Source organism: Triturus cristatus, chromosome 6 (genome assembly GCF_964204655.1).
Source record: "Triturus cristatus chromosome 6, aTriCri1.1, whole genome shotgun sequence".
Classification (NCBI taxonomy): Eukaryota; Metazoa; Chordata; class Amphibia; order Caudata; family Salamandridae; genus Triturus; species Triturus cristatus.
Window position 1 is genome coordinate 879309457 of NC_140589.1, and position 21304 is coordinate 879330760.

Below are 21304 nucleotides of genomic sequence, written 5' to 3' on the forward strand. Positions count from 1 at the left end.
GTCTCGGCGGAGGGTTCGACGGTCTGTCCCGCTGCAAGGGCCTCAATCTCAGACTTGGCCTCAGCGGCTTTCCGCTCTGGTGTAATTACCTAGGACAGCACCATTCCATCCGTACTTCAGGAGGGGTCCACCACGCTCTTTACACCCGAGCGCCTCTGCTTGGGGCCTTGTAGTTGTTTGTTGAAGTTAGGGCGACAGATGCTTCCGTTTTCGAAGTGTGGGGTGGGGGGTCGGGAGGGGGGTTTTGTCGGTTGTTCCTCCTAGGGAGGGTGTTCCTTTTAGTTCAGGTTTGTTTTTTCTTGGGCCCATCACACAACAGCTTCTTGTGAGCGCCACTGCGCGGCTTCCCCCTGACACTCACATGCGCTCCGCTAGCGCCCGCTTTCTGCCGGCCTTCCTTGGTTCCCCTTAGTAGGTCATTCATGCTCCCCGTGGCGCTTCCATGCACCTTGTCCCTTCCCCGCGCGTCCCTGCTGCTCGGTGTCCTGCCGGCGCCCCCCTGGGTGTCTCGCCCCCGCTGCGATTCCCGCCCACTGTTCCCATGGAAGACTTAGCCCCCAAGGCCCAGCTGCGCATCCTATCCTGGAATGTTAACGGCCTGCTGGATCGGCTTAAACGCGCTGCGGTCCTTAAGTACGCCCAGCGAATGGGGGCCGATGTGCTCCTGCTTCAGGAAACCCATCTTCTCGGTGAGAGGTGTCCCTTTTTAGCCCGCTACGGGTATGACCGGGTGTGGCATTCTGGCTTTTCTCGTGGCTCCCGCGGGGTGGCCGTCCTGTTGTGCCGCTCCCTCCCCTTTGTCCTCACACGGGTGATCCACGACCCTCAGGGAACCAGGCTTGCTGTTTGCGGCACACTCGACGGTAGGCCGACCAGCTTCCTGTCGTTCTATGCGCCGCCCTCCGGATTGTCGCAGGCGTTATCCCACGCGGCTTCTCTGTTGGATACCTTCCCGTTGGGCGATGTCGTGCTTGGGGGGGACTTTAACGCTGTCTTGGCCCCTCAGCTGGACTCGTCGGGTCCGGTGTCGGACTCCCGTGCGGCGCGGGCAAGGCAGCTGGCGGGCTGGGCCGAGGCCCGGGCCCTATGCGACGCCTGGAGGACCTGGCACCCTCACGCGCGCCAGTACACCCACACCTCGCCCGCTCACCGCTCTCATGCGCGTATTGATATGATTTTTGTCCCCCCTGCCGCCTGTGGAGGCATCCAAGATATCCGTATCCTCCCCAGGGGGATTTCGGACCACTCTCCGGTCTTCTTGGGTCTGGGCCCTCCGCCTCACACGGCCCGGCCGATGTGGCGCTTTAACGCTTGGTTCCTCCAGGATAGGACGCTTCGTAAGGCGGTGGGCACGGAGCTTACCCAGTACTTCTGCACCAATGTGGGATCAGTCTCCTCGGCGGGCACCCTTTGGGAGGCCTGCAAGGCGACCATCAGAGGCGCGGCTAAGCCGCACGTGGTGCGACACCGCCAGACGCAGCTGCGGCAGCTCACTGCCTGTGAGGCCCGGGCGCTGCGGTTGGAACGGTCTCTCGCTGAGCTCGACGACCCGGCTGTGGACCGGCAGCTGCGGCTCCTGCGTGAGGAGATTCGGCAGTGCTCCCTTGAGGCGGCCAAGCTTCTCTGGCAGTCTTCGCTGGCACGGGTGTACGGCTGGGGTGACAAAAACGGCACGCTGTTGCACCGCCTGTCCACCTATCCTAGGACATCTTGCATCATTCCGACGATCACCGATTCCGAGGGCGTGCTCCATTCCTCTTCCGTGGAGACAGCGGCTGCTTTCGCCCAGTTTTATTCCCAGCTCTACCGGGCCCGGGCACCGGATCTTTCTCTGGCCACTCTGCTTGCGTCCAGTGACGTGCACCTCACTCGGCTTCGACCGGACGAATGGGAGGGCCTGGAAACCCCTATTTCCCTTGAAGAAATTGGGGACGTTATAGGGCATACGTCCGCGGGGAAGACCCCCAGGAATTCTATGCCGCATATAGGGACAGCCTGGTCCCGCGGCTGCGGGACCACTATGCGGAGGCGATCAAGAAGGGCTCTTTCCCCTTAGAAGTGGACTTGGCCACCATTGTGGTTTTGCCTAAATCTATGCCGCCGTCCACCGACAGAGCAGCTTACCGACTGATTTCGCTTATTAACACTGATGTGAAGCTTTACGCGGCGATCCTGGCCCAGCGGCTTCGGCCCTTTTTGTCGACTCTGGTCCATCCGGACCAATGCGGCTTCATGCCAGTGCGGGGCACTCGCCACTGTCTTCGCCGCCTCCACGTGGCCCTGGCTCACCGCCACCGCCTGACTCCATACCTCGCCCTCCTCCTTGCCGACTTCGAAAAGGCTTTCGACTCGGTGGGGTGGCCATACCTATTTGACGTCCTGGCCCATATGGGTTTCGGCCCTAAGTTCATGGGGATGGTGCGGGTCCTGTATGCCCGCCCCCATGCCAGGGTCTTGGTTAACGGAGCGCTATCAAGGCCTTTTCGGATCGGCCGGGGGACGCGGCAGGGGTGCCCGCTGTCACCCCTTCTCTTCGCGCTTGCGATGGAGCCCCTCGCGGCCCTGATTAGATGTGACCATCTCCTTCAAGGCTGGGAATGGCCTGGCATCGAGGCTGATAAAATCGCCCTCTACACGGATGACGTCCTGCTGTATCTTGGCGACCCGGCGCGTTCTGGACCTCGCGCATTGTCCATCCTGGGTCGTTTTGGCTGGGCGTCTGGTCTGTCCCTGAATTCGAGGAAGTCGGTTTTGGTTCCCTTGCTCCCCTCCCGGGACTGTTTTGATTGGCAGGAGACCATCCCCCTCCGCCGGTTGTCCTTTAAATATTTGGGCATCTGGGTCTCCCTCCTCCCGGAGCTGAGCTGGGCGCTCAACGTGACCCCCCTGGTCAAGAAAGCTAAGGCAGACTTGGCGAGATGGCACCAGCTGCCCCTCAACCCGCTGGGGCGGGTGGCCCTCTACAAGATGATGATTCTCCCCCGGTTCCTGTATGTGCTGCAAAATACCCCCCTCTCCTTTCCGCGGCCTTGGTTTCGTGAACTAGATGGGATGGCGACGAGATTTCTCTGGGGGGGTGGGAGGCCTAGGTTGGCTCTGTCGACATGCCGCCTGCCCACCTTCGATGGGGGCCTGGGCATGTCTAATCTCTACCTCTATTATCTAGCCACCCGCCTCCTGGTCATTCACGACTGGTTTGGGGGGGGATGGTCTGACCCGGCCTATAGGGTGGAACTTGGGGAGCTGGGCTTCTCCAGCGTTCAGGACCGTCTGTATGGCGCCCCCATCCCTGCCTCTTGCCCGGATATCACCAAAGCTATATTCCTGGCCTGGCGAGCGGCGCTCCGTCACACCCGATGGACTGGGAGGCTGACCCGGGTCACTCCTCTGTGGCACGGGACATGGCTGCGGGAAGTCGCGGATCTGAAGGGCTTTAACTCTTGGGACCTACTCGGTATTTCCCAGCTCGGAGACGTTTGGCGGGGAGGGCGAATGTGTTCTTATTCGGAGCTGCAGGAGCGCTTCTCCCTCCACTCCTCCCAATTCTACCGCTACCTCCAATTGCGACACGCCATACGCACATACACCCCGCTGGACGTCCGGCTGCCGGACCACAGCCCCACGGAGGCTCACGTCATGCTGGGCAATTTAGGGAGGGGGGGCATTTCCAGGATTTATCGCTCCCTTGTCAATTGCACCCCCACATCCCTGGAGGGCCTTAAGGAACGATGGGAGGGCTGGGTGGGGCCCCTGGATGAGGCCGATTGGCGGGATGCCCTTATGGCTCCCCGCTTAGTGACGGCCTCCGCCAAACTGCGGCTTATCCAGGTTTACTACCTTCACACTGCTTATCTTACACCGGCTCGCCTCCACCGAGCGGGCCTCTCCACTGACGCGACCTGTCCCCGCTGTGGCTCTGAGCCGGCTGATTTCCTTCACATGGTGTGGTCTTGCGCGGAGTTGGAGGGGTACTGGAGGGGCGTCGAGTCTGAACTTACGGAGGTCCTGGGGTGGGAGGTGCCGCATGAACCTAAACACTCCCTACTGGGCATCACTGACGGCTTAGATGGCACACGCCCGGAACAGCTGTTCCTCATGACTGATTTAATGGTGGCCAAACGAGACATTGCAGCGGCATGGAAGCAGCCACAGCCGCCCAGCTTAGCTAAATGGGGTGCAGGGGTGGACTGGTGTGCGGCACAGGAACGGACTCTTTACCAGGCGCGGGGCTGCCCCAAGAAATATCGAAAGGTCTGGGGGAAATGGCTGGGCAACGTACCTTCATAGGGCGACTTGGCGGTTGGGGGAGAGTTTCTGGGGGAGAGTGGATTTGTGGTGCTCCTTCTAATGTATTACTGTGTGGTGGTGGTTCAAAGGGTCCAAAAGTTTTCTTTGTTGTGTTGTCTAAAACAATAAAAACTTGTTTATCAAAAAAAAAACAAATACAGATCCAGGAGTATAAGAGCTAACACTCTGTTCCTATCCGCAGTAACATTAAGATAATCCCTGATAACTGGAGAATTTGGTCCCTAGTCATATAGTAGTCCACGAGTTGTTCCTTTTGTTCATTGAATAGGAAAGTTTAAAAAAAGCATGTCCCTTTTTCAATGAGTTTCAGCAAGAATCATCCTTTATCGATTACTCTGTAGTATACAGAAGTACTCAGACCTCTTACCTCTATTTGTGGTGGGCAGGGGGCCATGGGGCCATTTGTGTACAGTGTCTTAGTATTTGGTGGGTAGGATTCCATTTTCAAGCTATTGATTGAGATACAGTCCTGACAAAAACAACGGTAATGTGGATCGGATGCTCGTAAAGATTCCCAGCAGCCAAAGGTTCAAAAGGTCATCTTGAATTTGTGAAGAAACACTACAAGTTCCAAGAAGTCATACTCGGAGTGAGAAAGGTGTTGTCAAGAATTCACCCCCAGTACAGAAATCTGTGTCTAAATTCATTGTTTTTTTGCTCACCATGCCATTCCAGTTTGGACCCAGCCATATGCAAATCAGTCTTGACCCTGCTCCCCATTAGAGCAGTCCAGCCCGAACTGCCGGGCCCTCCATGGACCAGAAACAAGCATCCTGGGACCAGTCACAGGATATCACTCCTCATTAGCCAGGCTAGCTTAACTCCAGTGGCCTGTTGAGCACGGGACCCACGTCTGGGCACAGCCGCCCCACTCGGGGTGACAAATGCAAAAAGAACAATTGATGGACAGAATGCCAAACGATGTCAAACTTTCACCACCATTACAGAGGTCTGGGCCTAAATCTATCGTTTTTTGTTCACCATGCCATTCTAGTTCAGATCCATCCACAAAAGTGCTCCCAAAAGTGGATTGCATGGCGAGCACGCGCACAATCACGTGCATCATGCCGCCATGCAATCCGCTTTTGGCATGTACTTCAAAGGGTCCGCTCCCCCGCCTGGAATGCGCTCCCCCGCCCCCGCCAAGCACGCGCGCCACGCTCCGCCGGGCTTGTCTTGTTTATTTATGTCTTTGTTGTGGTGACTCCCATCTAAGCTCCACTTTTGTGTGCACTTTTTTCGCTTTTCAGGGCCTCGTACTTATTCTTCTTCTTTTTGTTGCAGTGACTTCCGTGTTATCCCCACGTTTGTGTGCACATTACATTGCTGCTTTTCTGTGCCTCGTATTTAAAAAAAAAAGTGTGGCAGTGGATCCTGTGTAATCCCAACTTTTGTGTGCACTTTCATTTCGCTTCTCTAGGCCTTAGACTTGTTTAATTTATTTTTGTATTCCAGTGACTCCCGTGTAATCACCACTTTTGTGTGCACATTTCATTGCCGCATTTCTGGGCCTCGGACTTTTTTTGTTTTTTGTTGTTGCAGTGACTCTTGTGTAATCTCCACTTTTGTGTGCACATTTCATTGCGTCTTTACCGCCCTCTGACTTGATCTCTTTCCTACCCCTGTATAATTGCCCATTGAATGACACACACGCTCCTCCTCTGGCTCCTGTTGGTGTTCTGTATGATGGCATGAGCATCCATTCCCAGATGCCACCTTCTTCGCGCCCCTCATCCACACCCATGTTCTTCTCCACTCCGTTCTTGTTAATTGCGGTCCCTTCTCTATGTGTTCTCCAGACCCCGTTGTCATAAGTTACTTCCCTTGGGCTTCTTCTACCGGGTCACGCTGCCCTTTCTTTGTTCCTCCTCCAGGGTTCATGGTAGATATAGAAGATAGACCGTCCTGACCGTTTTTTCATCTAATCTTTTTTTTTTTTGTAAATTATTTATTCAGTTCAATTGTCCTAATTTACTCATTTTTGGTAATTGTACATTTTTTGTCTGGCTCCACCAAATTAGTAACCAACACAGTTTTTCCATTACATGAAAAAACCGTTATATTCTTATCAGATAGATATTTTCTGCATTTTGCCCATTCCCCAAAGTGACATTTTGGATATCTGGATTCATTAAGGCTGCAGTATATAATTCGAAAATATTCACCTAGGTCGCCCTGCAAATGCCCACTTGCATCGGCAACAAGAGGCCTTTCGCCTAATGTATGGGAAAAGATTCTGTTTCAGACTCAAACCACATATAAAATGGGGGGGGGGGGACACACGTCTAGATCACACCTGGATCTGCTGAACCGTATAACCTCCAGCTCTCTCACTCGGTGGGGCCTCTGGGGTCCAGAGCCTTTCCAACTAGACGGATCTCTCCAACTAGCCACAGCATAGTATGTTTCAAATCAGTGTCCATGCCTTTAATAAATACAAAAAGAACCTGTCCAGGGCTACTAACATCTGCTGTGATCTGTCTGGGGTTACAAGTTCGCAGGCTTAGCTTTCATCTCTTGGGGTCGGAAAATTGGTTTCCAATTTATTGACACCGCTTTGGAGCAACAGAGTACGGTACAGAGTGCTATATAAAACAAATAATTATATTATACTTACCATAGGAAGACGGCACGTGTGAGCTACGTCTACCTCTCATTGCATTTAACCTCTCATAGAAAATGTCAGTGCTTTTCCCTAGTGCTGTAAAAGCACATTCTGATTGACTTAAAACATAAAATTTTGAAAAAACATTTTACTACCCAAATGAGGCATGCGTTCTGCTTGGGATGCAATCTAAAATAAAGGTTCTCGGATATTCTCTGCACTGTACATATTTTGTCCCTTCTGCTTGTCTGCAACTTTGGAGCCGCGGGCGTGTCCCCTTACATAAACCGCTCTAAAGAAAATGGCGACCGTCCAATTCTGACGCACTGTTTTAAGATGGTTTCTCTCATCAGTCCACCCTCGACAGTGTCCTTATATTTGTTGATAATTTCATAACAGTTCTTTTTTTGGGGGGTTATTAAGGTCGTATCAGCCAGGTCTCCGATACCCAAAGGCGAGACCTATTGGCTATGCCAATGCTTGTTTTATATTTATCTCCCTAAATGGGAAGGGTATGCCAGACGTGGGTCCCGTGCTCGCAATGCCACTGGATTCAAGCTAGCATGGCCAAACTACAAAAACAAAGCAGGCAGTCTTGCTGCCCCCACCCCCATGGGTTCGAGTATGTGATTGGGGTCAAGTCAATAGTGTCTTTCTGCCCCCTGGGGGCAGATAGGATCTTGTCCCAATTGGGGAGGTTGTCCCATATCTGCCCCCTGGGCGATAGAAAGTCCCCATGACACCATGGAGTTTGCAATTAGGGCAAAGGAACTCTGGCATTTGCCTCACCCCACCCTAAATGAGACAAACATGTCTTTCTGCCCTCTCCAGGGGTACACAGATGTTTTGCCTTCCGTTTGCCCTGGAGGCGGCAGAAAGCCCATTTCAAACCAAGGAATTCAAAATGGTGCCAAAACAAACAAAAGCAGGGTACGGCCTATTCTAGCCTTGAGCTACACCACCCCCTGAAGAGGCAATAGTGTCTTTCTGCTCCCGGTGGGTAGATAGGAGGTTTGTCTTAAATGGGGAGGATGCCCCATACGGGGGTGTAGAAAGTCCACATAACACCAGGGATTTTGGCTTTGGGGCAAAATGAAGTGGTGGAGGTTTTTCAGTCTGGCTTTGGCCACACCCCCACTATAAAAGGGACAAACCAGGCTTTTCTCCCCTCTCCCCCCCCCCATACAGGAGATGTGCCCCCAAGTTACTCCTGGGGGCAGAAAGCCCTGTGTATGACAGGATTATCGTTTTTTGTTTTGTTTTTTGATAATCAATTTTATTGACATTTTCAAAACCTAGGACATAAAAGGACAGCCAAAGAATACAAAATATAGCAGAAATCATCACCATGAAACAATAGGAGGCGTAAGCCAAGGAAATCGTCCATAAGCACAATGGGAAAAGGCAGCCATGAAAAGGAAAAGTTAAAACAAAACTCAAAACAATAAATGTAACCACTTGCCCCATATCTTCTCGAACTTTTCAGGGCACCCCCTGACCTCAAAGAGGGGGTTCCTCCTAGGCCGCGCACCAATCCACCCTTCTGCACCATTTAGGAATATAATTTTTAATAAAATAATGGGGTGGGTCTGGCACATCCTAACATCAGGCCCCACCCTCACCCCTTAAGCCTCAGTAGTGTTTCTGCTTCCCAATGGCAAGCGACAGGACATTTGATTCTTTTGGGTGTTATTTTTACATATGGGCCAGGAGAGTATGGCTAAGTCCCAATATCGTCCCGCTTGCAATGGTGAATGGTTGCACTTTTTGGACTTCGAATGGCTGACACCTGGGAAATCATAGCAGTCCAGGCAGTTTTCAAAACTAGACATCTGGGGGAGTCTAGGGTTGGGCACTTTGCATGGATCCCACGACAAGTTCATACCCACAATGCCCTGCAAACCTCAAACTTTATGGTTTAAATGTGTTTATTGTATTTTCAACATAAATATATGCATGGAACAACTCTCATACAAGGCTATTATATGAGCCCCTGCCGGAAAGGTCAACATCGTTTCTCATGTGGGTAGCATGTACAGGTGCTGCTCATCACTTTGCTATGACCCCGCTTCTTGCATATATAACACAAAACTAAACATGTCCCCCCCCCGAAAATGAAAACCCTCACCCCCTCCCTTCCACCCCCGTGCTCCGCGTCGTTCCTAACCCCTCGTTGAGCCGCTAGTGCCCTCCACTTTCCGAGTTCTCAGCAATACGTAGCAGTCTTAGATATCTGGGACTAGTGACTTCCCTGAATTCAGAGGCCAAAATCGACAGGAAGGGTCGCCATAACTCTCCAAATCTCTCCCCCTCCCCCGTCATGGTCAGTGCTAATTTTTCCATACCCAAGACAAACCACAAACGATACAACCACCCCGTAAACGTCGGCCCCTAAGGAGTACCCCAGTGACTGAGGATGTTTTGGATAGCGGACCCTAGTGTAATGGTCATCAGTCGACCCCTACGGGACCGCAGCGGGTAAGTCAAAGGGTTGGGTAAGCCAAGAAGTACATAAGCCGGGAAACGTGGTATCTCCGTCTCAAAATGCCTATCAATTTCATCTAACACTTGCTTCCAGTAAGATCGGAGATGGGTACATTCCCACAAGACATGGGTGAGGCTGCCCACCCCTCCACAACCCCTCCAGCACCGGGCCCGATCCATCCTATGCAAACGCTCTGGGGTGTAATACCAGTACGTCACAATCTTCGTGAGAGTCTCCGTGGGTCCCATGTGGTATGCTGAATGCCTTGCCCTATAATATATCTCCTCCCATTCCTTATGGCTCAGCGTTCTTCCCAACTCCCGTTCCCACCCATTCCTGCTAGAGTTATATGAGTGTTTATATTTGATCTGCAATTGCTTATAAAGGTTAGAAATGAGGTGTTTATCTGATGTGCGTGTAATGAGCCATCGCTCATAGAGGGAGAGGTGCCTCTCTGCCCCAGAGCGAACCTGTGGCTGAAGCGCCCAGTGTCTCACCTGCATATATCGCAGCCTCTCCGTCTCCTGCTGCCCAACGTCCTCCCGCAGCTGAGCGAACGAAACAAACCCCCCCCCTCCCCCCACTCCCCATAAACATGGCCAAGGGACCGGCAGCCTGCCGCCTTCCACCCCGCAAAAGCGGCTTCCTCCAGACCAGGGGCGAAGTCGGGATTGCCCGTCAGCGGGGTAAGTGGAGATGGAAAGGTGGTCAATTCGTGCAATAGATTGGTGGCATCCCAGACTTCAAGAGGGACCCGCGTGATATAAGAAGCATATAAATTAGGGGGCCTATGGGGTTTGCGTAAGAAGGGGATCTCCTGCGGGAGGACGGTCATCTTTACTGCTGCGATCCTACCCAACCAGGAGAGGGGGCAGTGCCGCCACCGGTCAAGCTGACGACGTATTCTGTCGCGCAATAAAGTATAGTTTAAGTCGACCACAGCAGGCAACGAGGGGGCCAATTGGATCCCCAAGTATGAGATTGCGGTAACCGACCAGCTAATAGGAAGTCGGGTCTGCAGGCTCGCACGAGTGGAACTAGATAACGATAAGTCCAAAGCCAAGGACTTCTCTGCATTTACCTTAAACCCGGCCGCCCGGGCGAGCCCCTCCCAGGAAGCCGGGAGATCGGTAAGTGGGTCAGACAACGACAACAGGACATCATCCGCGTATAAACTTATCGTGTGGACATATCCCCCAAACCGTATCCCCGTGACCTCCGGGTTCTGTCTCAGCCTCTGGGCCAGGGGTTCCATATAGAGGGCAAAAAGGAGGGGGGATTGTGGACACCCCTGCCTCGTGCCTCTCTCGATTCTGAATCGGGAGGACGTGAAGCCATTTACCCTAACAACCGCGGTGGGAGACCTGTAACAATTAAGGATGTGTGCGAGAAATCGTGCGCCCATGCCCGCTCTCTCCAACACCTGTTCCAGGAATGGCCAGTGGACGCGGTCAAACGCTTTTTCAGCGTCGATGGCCAACATCATAAATTCCCCCTGGACCCGGGTAGCCTTTTAAATAAGGTGCAAAATACGTTTTGTGTTATCTGCTGTTTGTCGTTCGGGGATAAAGCCCGCCTGATCCAGGTCTACGAGGAATGGCATCTGGGGGCCAAGGCGGGCCGCAAGTATCCCGGTGTACAGTTTAAGATCCACATTAAGGAGGGATATTGGACGATAAGATCCGCAATGCGAGCAGTCTTTCCCAGGCTTTGGAATAACCGCAATCGAGGCCTCTAGGAAGTCGCCGGGGATAGCCCCCGAGCGGCAAAAGAATTGAACAGCCGAGTTAGGATCGGGGCCAACTGAGGGCAGAATTTCTTGTAAAATATGGCCGAATAGCCGTCAGGGCCAGGGGCCTTCCCCACCTTGAGACGCGAAATGGCGGATACGACCTCCTCCAGGTGAATGCTTCTATCTAAATGATCTGCTTGCTCCTTAGATAGAACCGGCAGGGTAACCAAATCTAAGAAAGCCGTTCCAACAAAGCGGTCCAGGGGAGCCTCCGCATACAGTGTCTCGTAGAACTCTCGAAATGCGTCTGCGATGTCCCTGTCCTCCGTTGCCACCGCACCGTTCGCCCGAGAGATCCTCTTAACTCCCTGTCTTTGCCGAGTCTTACAAAGCTTGTGGGCCAAAAGGCGTCCACATTTGTCCCCCCCGGCATAATAGGCGTGTCGCAGCCGTAGTGCTGCAAACTCTGCCCTATCTTGGTCAAGTGCCGTTAGCTGTTGGCGGGCGGCCTTGAGCTGCCGCCAAACTCTCGGAGCTCCCGTCCGCTGATGTATCCGTTCCAATTCCCTGACTTGCTGCGTAAACTCACCCCGTTTGCTCTCCCGCTCCCTATTGTCCGCCGCCGAGATGGAGATGAACTCCCCCCGCAAGACCGCTTTCAACGCCGACCACTGCGTGGCAGGCGTGGTGTCTGTGTTATCGTTATGTTTAAGGAAATCCTGAATCTGATGCTGGATTTTTTTAAACACTGCCTCCCGATGCAAGAGGGCATCCCGTAGGCGCCACACTCTAGATGGACGCGACATGGGTGGGAGGGTGAAAGTCGCGGTCACCGGAGCGTGATCCGACAAAGATGCTGCTCCTATATCCGCTGCCGTAGAGATCGCGCGCGCCGACGAGGATACCAGAAAATGGTCGAGTCTGGCGTAGGTCTTATGCACGTTTGAATAAAAGGAGTATTCCCTATCTCGGGGATGCATACTATGCCATAAATCGCAGAACCCCAGCTCCCGCAGGTACAGGAGCCCCTCCTTAGAAATTGCCCCGGTCTGGTGAGAGCGCTGGCTAGATCGATCCTGAGCATTATCAAAAACCAAATTAAGGTCCCCCCCGATTACAACATTGCGATCGGGTGTAGCCGTGGCTTCTAAAAGCGCCGCTCGTAAAAAACGCTCAGCCCCCTCGTTCGGGGCATACAAGGAGCCAAACGTGAACGACATTCCCCCAAGGGCAAAGCGGTATATCAATAATCGTCCCCTGATCTCCGCTATCTTGTGCAAAACCTCCCCCTGAAACCGCTGTGCAACTAGGATCGCCACCCCCGCTGTCTTGGCAGGTCCTGAGGAGAAGAACTGTGTGGGAAACTACGGGGACTTAAGCCGATGACAGTCCCGCCCTAGTAGGTGGGTTTCCTGCAACAAACAAAGATCCGCGTGAGAGTTTTCTAAGCAGGCCAGTACGGCCCTTCGTTTAACGGGATTGTTAAGACCCCGAACATTCAGGGTCAATATCTTAAGTGTGGTGGGTGGCATGATGTGTATCACCTGGGCTACTCTGCACCTGTGAGGTGTCACGCGTTGTGGCACCTGGGCCTCCGGAGCACGAACCGGTCAGGGACTTAAGGGCACCAAGGATCGCTCTAATCTTAAAGGAATGGTAGACGCGGAGCACCTGCCTCCCCCCTCCCCCACCCCAAAAAGCCCCAACCCAAAAAACAAAACCCTGATAATAACTTAGAACAGGAAGTCCATCATTCATCCGTGATTGGTAATAAGGCATTGGGGAATGTCCACTAAAGGTGGAAAGAAGCCCTCCCTCCCGCCAGGGTCTGGATACCAAAAAACAGAATTTTTCAGATACCTCGCTTAACCACTTCAGCCATTGTTAGTACCAGAAAGGTCCGAGGAAACCGCATCCAATGCCGATAGGCGGCCCTTTGTGATTTCCGCAGCCGGCGGCTTCTTGGAACGGCGTTTACACCCCTGTTGACGCCAGCGAGGCCCAGTGTTCTCTGCCCCCACTTTGGAGCTCTCCTCAGCTCCCGCCTCGTCTGGGGGGTCCACTCCCAGCAGCTTGCAGGCTTCCGACAAAGAGCGCAACTGGTAGAGCTTGTCCTCCTTCCGAAACACCAAACGAAAGGGGTGACCCCAGCTGTAGGGAATGTTATTCTGCTGGAGGTGTGTCGTGACGGGTCTGAAGAGACGCCGCTTCTGCAGCGTGAGGGCGGACAAGTCCTGATACAGCACCGGGCTGTGGCCGCGAAACTGCAGGGGGTGCATCTTTCTCGCTCTTTGCATTATCCACTCCTTGGTGCGGTAATCCTGCACACACACCAGAATGTCCGGTGGGGGGCCGACGGCGCCCTGGGGGGGCCCCTATGGGCCCGATCTATCACCAACTCCGTGTCTAGAGGGCGCTCCAAGATGTGATTGAAGAGTTCACTCGCGTAGGCAAAAAGATCTTTTGAGGTGTCGTCCATCTTCACCCCCCTGACGCGGATGTTATGGCGACGGGAGCGATTTTCAAGATCTTCAAGATGGACCTGAAGGTCCACTTGCTGGTCGTGCAGTCGAATGATCTCCTGCTGCAGTCTCGCCATTTACTCATCCCTACCGTCACTCTTGCCTTCCAGCTCCGCGAACCTCTCTCCAATGCTGTCCACGTCTCGGCGGACCTCCTTGAGTTCCGACTTGAACTCTTGCTTGAAGGACTGAATGTCCGCCCGCAACGCAGCAAACATCGACTCCATGAAGGCCTTAGTGATGGGCTCTGACCCTCCGTCGTCGTCCCCCCCCCCCGAGCCCCCGAGATCCGAGGCCGCGGGCACCTTCCCAACCCGGACCCCTGGAAAACAGGTCTTTAATGGTTTTGTCCTGTCGCTTCCTTTGGTTGGACATCACTCTGCTCCCGGTGCCCTGGGCTATCGTGCTGGAGTCCCCGTTTTTCCTCACCACCCCTCCGCCGGGGAGCCGCTTTCCGACGGGTCTCCGTGCCCCGAAAATCACCGCCTCCACTCCCAGCTGCACCAACTCACTCAGCTGCCGGCAGGTACCTCCAACTCCCCAATGCCTGCCGAGTGCTCCTCCTAATCTGTTCGGTCAATCTACGCACTCCGGCTGCCGTCCTCGCGGACCTCACCCCCGGCACTTAGTGTCTATCTCTTCATTCAGGCTCAGGGCTCGATTCGTCCCTTATGCTCCCTGGCTCAGTGGTGGTGCTCTCCGTTGCACATCTGCTTTCCGGGTCAGAGCCTCCGAGCCGGAGAACCCCGACTGCCAGTGTGTCCAACTTACCGCGACCTGACCCCAGTCAGTCTCTCCGGCATCCAGGGGGGGGGGGGGGCCCACCGCTCTCCGCCTGCTGCCGACCTCCAGTGGCCCAGCCGTCACTCTACGAACAAAACGCCGCTCCTCAAGGTTCTCCGTCGCTGCCCTCTGCGCCTCCGACCAGCCCTCCTTCAATGGAGCACCCCAGCAGCAAGGGCCAGGCCTCGAACCCCAGGCACAACGGGCCGTCAGTCCACCAGCCCCAGACGGCAATCAACTCGAGAGTTCGGACCGGGGCGTCTCCACCGAGAGGGAGAGAGCATGCACGCGACCCCCGTCTCTGTCAACACCGGCCTGTTATATTGGGTGCGACTCGCCCTCCTGGGTTGCCCCTCCACTTGCTGCACCTCTCCTCCACTGCCGCCTCAGCTCTGTAAACGCGGGGGGGGGCGCCGCCCGCCACCTCGTGATCCCCCAGGCCCCCGATCTCACCACAGCTCAATGTCCACGCCGTGAGGCCGCTGCGGGCCACCGATCTCCCCCGTCTCAGCTCCTGCGTCACTCCCGGCCGCCAAAGATGGCGAGTCGGGCTCCAACGCTGCAGCGGCGCCACTCCACCCGTCTCGGGGACTCTCACCCCTGTCTCACCGGCCCTCTATGTTGTGCGGGCGCTCTCCACTCCGGGGGTCAGGGAGCCCCACCGCCGCAGCTCTGCCTTCCGATCTCCCCACCGGAAACAGCCTCTTCCGCGCGGCCGCAGCGCTCCCCCACACCGCCTCTCTCCTCGAGTCCGCCCTCTGCCGCCAACTTCCGTTCTGCTGCTTAGAATTTCAGTCCCGGGAGTCTGGGTGTGCGACTCGAGGATCTTGAGTGCTGATGTCGACCTTACGGCCGGTGCTAGATCCGACCTCGGCGGGAGCTCCGGAGCAGGACGACTGCTCACTCCGCCATCTTGGCTCCGCCCTCAAATCTCAAACTTTAACTAAAAACACACACATCCCTCACATTTCTGTAGGGAATACTTCTGGAATATGCTGGGAGCCACAAATTTCCTATCACACAGCATTCCCTCAAATCCCCAGATAAAAAGTGTGTGTGTGTCTGTCTGTCTGTCTAAAGACCTTGACACAAAAGGCCCTAATGCGCTACATGGAGAGACTAGACAACCAGGAGATTCCGGGGGAGTGTGCCTTGTGATGGATCTCACAAGGTTTTCTTACCCACAATGTCCTGCAAACCTCAAATTTTGCTTGAAATCACTAATTTTCCTTACAACTATCTAGAATCGGCAGGAATCTACAAAATTCCTACCACCCAGCATTACCTCACTTGTGCCGATAAAAACGCTGCTCCACTTGTTTGGCTGTGTCTAGTGCCCCTGACAGAAACGGATCTTTCAGACCACGACAAACCATCCAGATCAGACATTTCTAGAATGAAACCTCTACCGCCATGTAGGTGCTTATTCAGCCACACTTTGTGTGTTTCTAAATCGTTACTTACGGTACCATTTCCCCCCTTTTTTTACTCATCCTCCTTTGTAACACTGTTGTGTCTAAAAGCTTGCATCTCTATTCATACTGCAGAAAGGATTTACCCCCACGTTCTCCCCTGTGCTAACCATATTTATGATCCATGTGATAAAACAACTGATCCATCCCAAAACAACGTTTTTGCAAGAGCTTCTTCTACTGACTTAGAGTGCAGCGTGAAATTTAAGGAAGGATATTAATTTGAAAAAGTGGCCTTCTTCACTGCCAGGAGATCATCTGGGTACCACCCCTACATTGCTGATTAGCCACCGACTACACTTCTAATTCCTTCATCCGACACCAGACCTTCAGTGCTAAATGTGCCCTTGGTCTGATGACCAGCGGCACTTAAGATAAAGATTATGAGAGTGGCACCCCTATCTTGGAAGAAAAGTATTCTGTCATTTCCACAGTGGTTGAGGCTCTCTGCTTTATTTACTCCCTAGCTTTAAGAATGTAATTTGCAATGATTAACCCATTTTAATATACTTTTAATGTTAACTCTCCAGTAATTTACTCATGCAGAGTTGCACTTGTCTCCGTAGATCTCGTAATTTCCTGTGGAGAGCGTGATCTTCTAGATGGCTTCATCCAGTACAATTTATAACTCATCATTTTCCCCAACAGATCACCCCTGCGGAGGGACTCGTATCCATACTCAAAAAGCAAAATGAAAGTGAGGGGAAGAAGCTTGCGCAGATGCAGCAGAAGCAGGCAAAGAGGAGAGTGAGGTTCCAGGAAATGGATGATGCTTTGGATCAAGGTTAGTTCAAGAACTCCAACCTTGTCATTTATCTCTTACTTCTTTGAATGCTTTCCTTTCTCCTTGTAGGCTCTTATGCACATAAACTCTTCATGGCTTGTTTTGTTGATGACCAAAATCTTGTCAAGCGTGTACCAGGATATCATAAAAGGCTTCCAATTTTATTTAAGATGGTGGTTTGTCAGGGCCTCAGTTTGAAAAATATCTTAGAACCCATTTGGCATATATATTCAATCACTGAAGGTTCGCGGAGAAAAGGAGCCATTTTATACTATGGGCTGCAGTTTCTCTGCCTAAAACAAATGAGGTTTATCGTTTATGCTTCATTAGAAGCGTATACGTCTGTGTACCTTGTGGTGCCTCCGGAGAACACAATGTTTGCCTGAGGAATGTGACCATTGAAATATGTTTGAAAGGAATAGAACTTATTGTTAAACAACTTTGTTTTCAATCTCATGCGTATCCTTTGAAAACAAAGTTTCAAGAAGAAATTGGCAGAGAAGACCAACTAAGTTCTACTATACTAGACAAGGAGGGTGGCTGTAGGGTTCTAGTACCCTTGGTACTGTGTGGTAGAGTGTCGAACTGTTTGAGATGGGGCTGTTTCTGGGGCTGTTTCCAACTTTCAGCCTATCACTTCTTACAGGCATAGACATCAAGGTACATACCCTATCAGTGAATCCCAAAAGATTCTATTCTGCTTGTACTTCTACCAACAAAAATATTCAGAGTCAGCGCATTACATGACGAAGTCTTTCAGTGGTTCCTAGTTTGAAGATTTTTTGAGAAAGCAGACTGGAGAGGACCGCTAAAACTAGGGAAGGTCGCCCAGAAAGAAAAGGTCAGGGGTTGAAAACTGTGTAGATGCAAAACCGATTACCTTTTGCCTCTCAGGGCTTCAACTGTGACACTGTTTAAGAGTTTTAAAGTTCTTCTGATCCTGATCTGATGTTAATTACTTTTTTTCAGAGGATCTTGGAGGCGGCTCTTGCTTTGTGCTGATATTGCTGTGTGTAGCCACAGTCTTCCTCAGCATAGGAGGAACAGCGCTTTATTGCACCATTGGCTATGCGGAATCACCGGTTTGCACGGACTTTGCAGACAACATGGACTTCTACTATTCTCGGTTGCTTCATGGAATGGAAGAGCTCAAACACTGGTTTTTCTTCTCATAACCGAAATTAGAAAAGACTGATCTTTGTCACCGTCACCCAGAACTTGCAGGAGAAAGTGAAAACTGATTGGGAGTACTCCAGCTCAGTCAGGATCACAGCTCATGGTTGAAACCTAACTTCTGAGACAATGGACATCTTGCTTCACAACATCGTTTCCAAGAAGGGTCTTGGCAACAAATTCTGAATGTGTTCAGAAACTCAAAATCAGCACTGAATGTGGTGGCGACAAATGGTGTTACAGATCCCCAAAGACAGACTGTTCATCTTTTACTGAGTGAGACTGATGTACCTCTGAACGACCTAGTCTGATTACTGTAAACGGTTTCGGGCTAATGAAATGAACACCTTTGAATTGCAGCTAAGCAAAGCCACAGGTCACTATCATGCAATAAGTCTGTGTTTTGTGGTTTTTGTCTTTTTTAATTTTTAAATTGTCTTAACTATGTTTTTGTGTTACCTTTAATTGTTCTCAAAGTGCTGCAATGTCGAATTTTAAACATATAATTAATTGTAAATGAACTACCACTGCAATTTGGCAGCTTAACGGGTGAGACCCATGATTGGGTTGTGTATAACCCGACTGCTGTGCTTTAAATATCATGTTTACAAGCTTTAGAAAATTGTGTCTACGGGAGAGACACAAGAGTCAGTCAACTGGGAGTAGAAACTGAGGTGTCCAGGTAGGAAGTTTAGGGTGTACTGAGGTAACTTCTCAAAAAAAATAAAAATACTAAAGTGTGACATTTGTCAATCTGTTAAGATAGCCCTCATTTAGCACTTTATGCACCGGGAACTGGGGACAATTCTTGCTTTCACATTATTAAAGGAGACTTATGGGTCTTTATTATTTAACTCATTTCCTGTATTCCGTTACTGAACTATTTGTGTTCTAGCATTATATTGACAGCATGGTGCAAAGTAAGGCCACCTGCCTCATAAAGTACCCAGCGCCATATTATTGTCCACCTGATCACATTCTAGTCTGTTTTCCTAAATTTCATTAAGTCCTTTGAAGCCAGTAGTGTTACCAGCTGAGGGACAAGCAAACTTAACTTGTTCTTTCATGCTCTAGTCTTAAAATAAATTTCGAGTTTAGAATCCATTTTGATGGACGGCCTTCTGGTTTCTTGGTTGTGCTGAGCGATGTTTTGTAGGGAACCTATTTTTTTAACCTAATTTGATGAAACCAGCCGAGTTTGAGGGCTCTTGTGGATTTGGGTGCTTGAGTCACAGCTGGTGCAGGATATTGCAAGAGATAGATGGAGTACTCTTGTTTGTAAGACTGATGCCCCTGTGTGGTCTGTGATCTTGTCTATTAATACGCAGTCTTTTTAGTCCAGAGTTTACCACAGCACAGTTGGTGAGACAAACTTGATGGGAGAAATCTATGTGCCACTCATTATGACAGACGTGTCATTTCTTCATCTAATAGCAGTGATGCCAAGGTGAACGGCATGCATCTGGCCAGGTTTAGAGTAGTCTCATTGCAAAGGAAATGGGGGAGTGCATTAACTAGCCCGTGGCAAAAATTACTTGTTTTACTCTGTGTGAGATATGCCAAGCTGGCTGGTTCCAGCATTCCAAGCAACCGAAATCCTCTGTAAGTAAAACCTAAGCCATAAAATACATTAAAAAAGGGCAAAGACCTGAGGGAACCTCCTCAGGTACTCCGAGGAACACCAAATGTGCAACTTGGAGTTAGAATCCCTTTCCTTGAGTATGTGATTCAGATCACCGTCTCAATCATGGTTATAACTCATAATCTACAATGATTTAAAATTAGCACATGCAAGGGACTGATGTGTGTATCCTTTTCTGATCGTTAATATGACAAACGTTTGTCTGAAACGTTGTTTTAAGAGGTAATCTGCAATCTCATAGGCATTTACGTGGATTTTTGTTTTATCAGAGACAAGCCTCGGTAGTGTATGCTAATATGGCACCACAGACTAGGAATTGGAAAAAAATACTGCACCTATTTTATGTTACTGACTGGTTCAGTACACCATGCTTAAGCTTATTTATTTACGTTACATTAATTTGGAACTGACAACTTAAATATTTGTGTAAATCAGTGATGTTTTTCTGTGCATGAGTTATGTTTTTTTTTTTAAATAGCTGTATTTATAATTGTTGTGTAGTTGCTGTACCCTTTGGTTTCTGTAGTATTGAGTTAAATGTTTTCAACAAATTGTTTGTTTTAAGACGTCGGTTTTAAACTAAATGAATTTTTATTTGTCTGTCACCAAATGAGAAAATGATTCCTCTGATAATTTCGACAGTTGAATCTTCATCAGAAATAATATCTAAAGCTATTTATTCAATAATGTAACAAACATATTAATGTCAGGTACCGTGTAATTTTAAGTTCAGTTTGTCAGAAAACATTTTAAAGACTCTATTCTGTACATTTAAAAAAGAATTATAAAAAGGTAATTTTAACACAAACTGTGCAAGTAGCTTTTGTTGAACCATTTTACCACTCTTTTGGCTCATTATAAAGTATTTTACTATAGGTATTTATAGATGTCATCACTGTTATGGAGTTGTTCCAACTTATTTGAGTTTTGTTCTCTTACGGTTAATATTTGGATAAAAACTACTGAATGCCCTGGCACAATTTAAACAGAGAAGTTCTAAACATTCCAATTACCCATCGATATGTATTGTTCAGGTTTTCCCGACCCACATTGTAAAGAAGCAGATTCTCACCTGTGAGAATGCCCAGTTTGTTTGCTTTTGTACCTCTTTTTTTGTACCGGATGCAAGGGTCTTACGCAAAGCTTCAGTTTTAAATGGATTAGACAGTAACTGCCAGTGCCCACCTTTTAACATTAGGTCTACTTCTGTCCAGCTGGGGAAAGAGGGTCTGTGCAGGATACCTGTGAATACTCATTCACATGCATCTTCCGTCTGAGTGAGGAAGACTGGTGTCTGGCATCTGCTCTCAAGTAGCACTGTGGCAGATGGGACACTGAATACATTTATTTTGGCATGCACATTCAATTATGTGATGTATGTGCCAAACCTCCCTTGCCCTAACTGACTGACTAGTACAATGCTCTGAACATGACATTGTAAGAGTTTTAGCTTTTTTCCCCCAAATATTGTTTTCTACTTTCCCTAATGCAGGAACATATTAACCCCCAGCTTTGTTCCTCTCGGTCTCCTGAGCATAGGAGTACCAAACATTTTGGTATCCCCATAATCCCCTATGGGGTTTTATGTGGGTTTGGAGCGCCCATCACCAATAAATTGGGTGTAGTGCACTTTGGATGTTTGGAAACAGGGTGGAGGGTGGAACAGTGTGGAGGCTTTATAGCAGGAGTTTATCTGGTGCTGTTGGAAACCCGGTTGTAAGATTCAGGTTCTTCAACAACCCAAGAAGAACGGGGGGGTTTCTCTTCCAGTTTTGCGATTTTATTATGTGGCCTCATT

The 21304-nt window shown here is 50.5% G+C and overlaps 1 protein-coding gene across 4 annotated transcripts in view; it reads left to right on the forward strand.

Moving 5' to 3' along the window:
- The window catches only part of CNST (consortin, connexin sorting protein), a 417345-nt gene extending 397031 nt beyond the window's left edge, over positions 1 to 20314 (forward strand). For all 4 annotated transcript variants that reach the window (XM_085611472.1, XM_085611469.1, XM_085611473.1 and 1 more), the window contains 2 exons: positions 16556 to 16691; positions 17661 to 20314. In XM_085611472.1, coding sequence (XP_085467598.1) covers positions 16556 to 16691; positions 17661 to 17866 — 342 coding nt within the window. In that variant the 3' untranslated portion in view covers positions 17867 to 20314. The remainder of the gene's footprint in view (positions 1 to 16555; positions 16692 to 17660) is intronic.
- Positions 20315 to 21304: the final 990 nt, after the last annotated feature.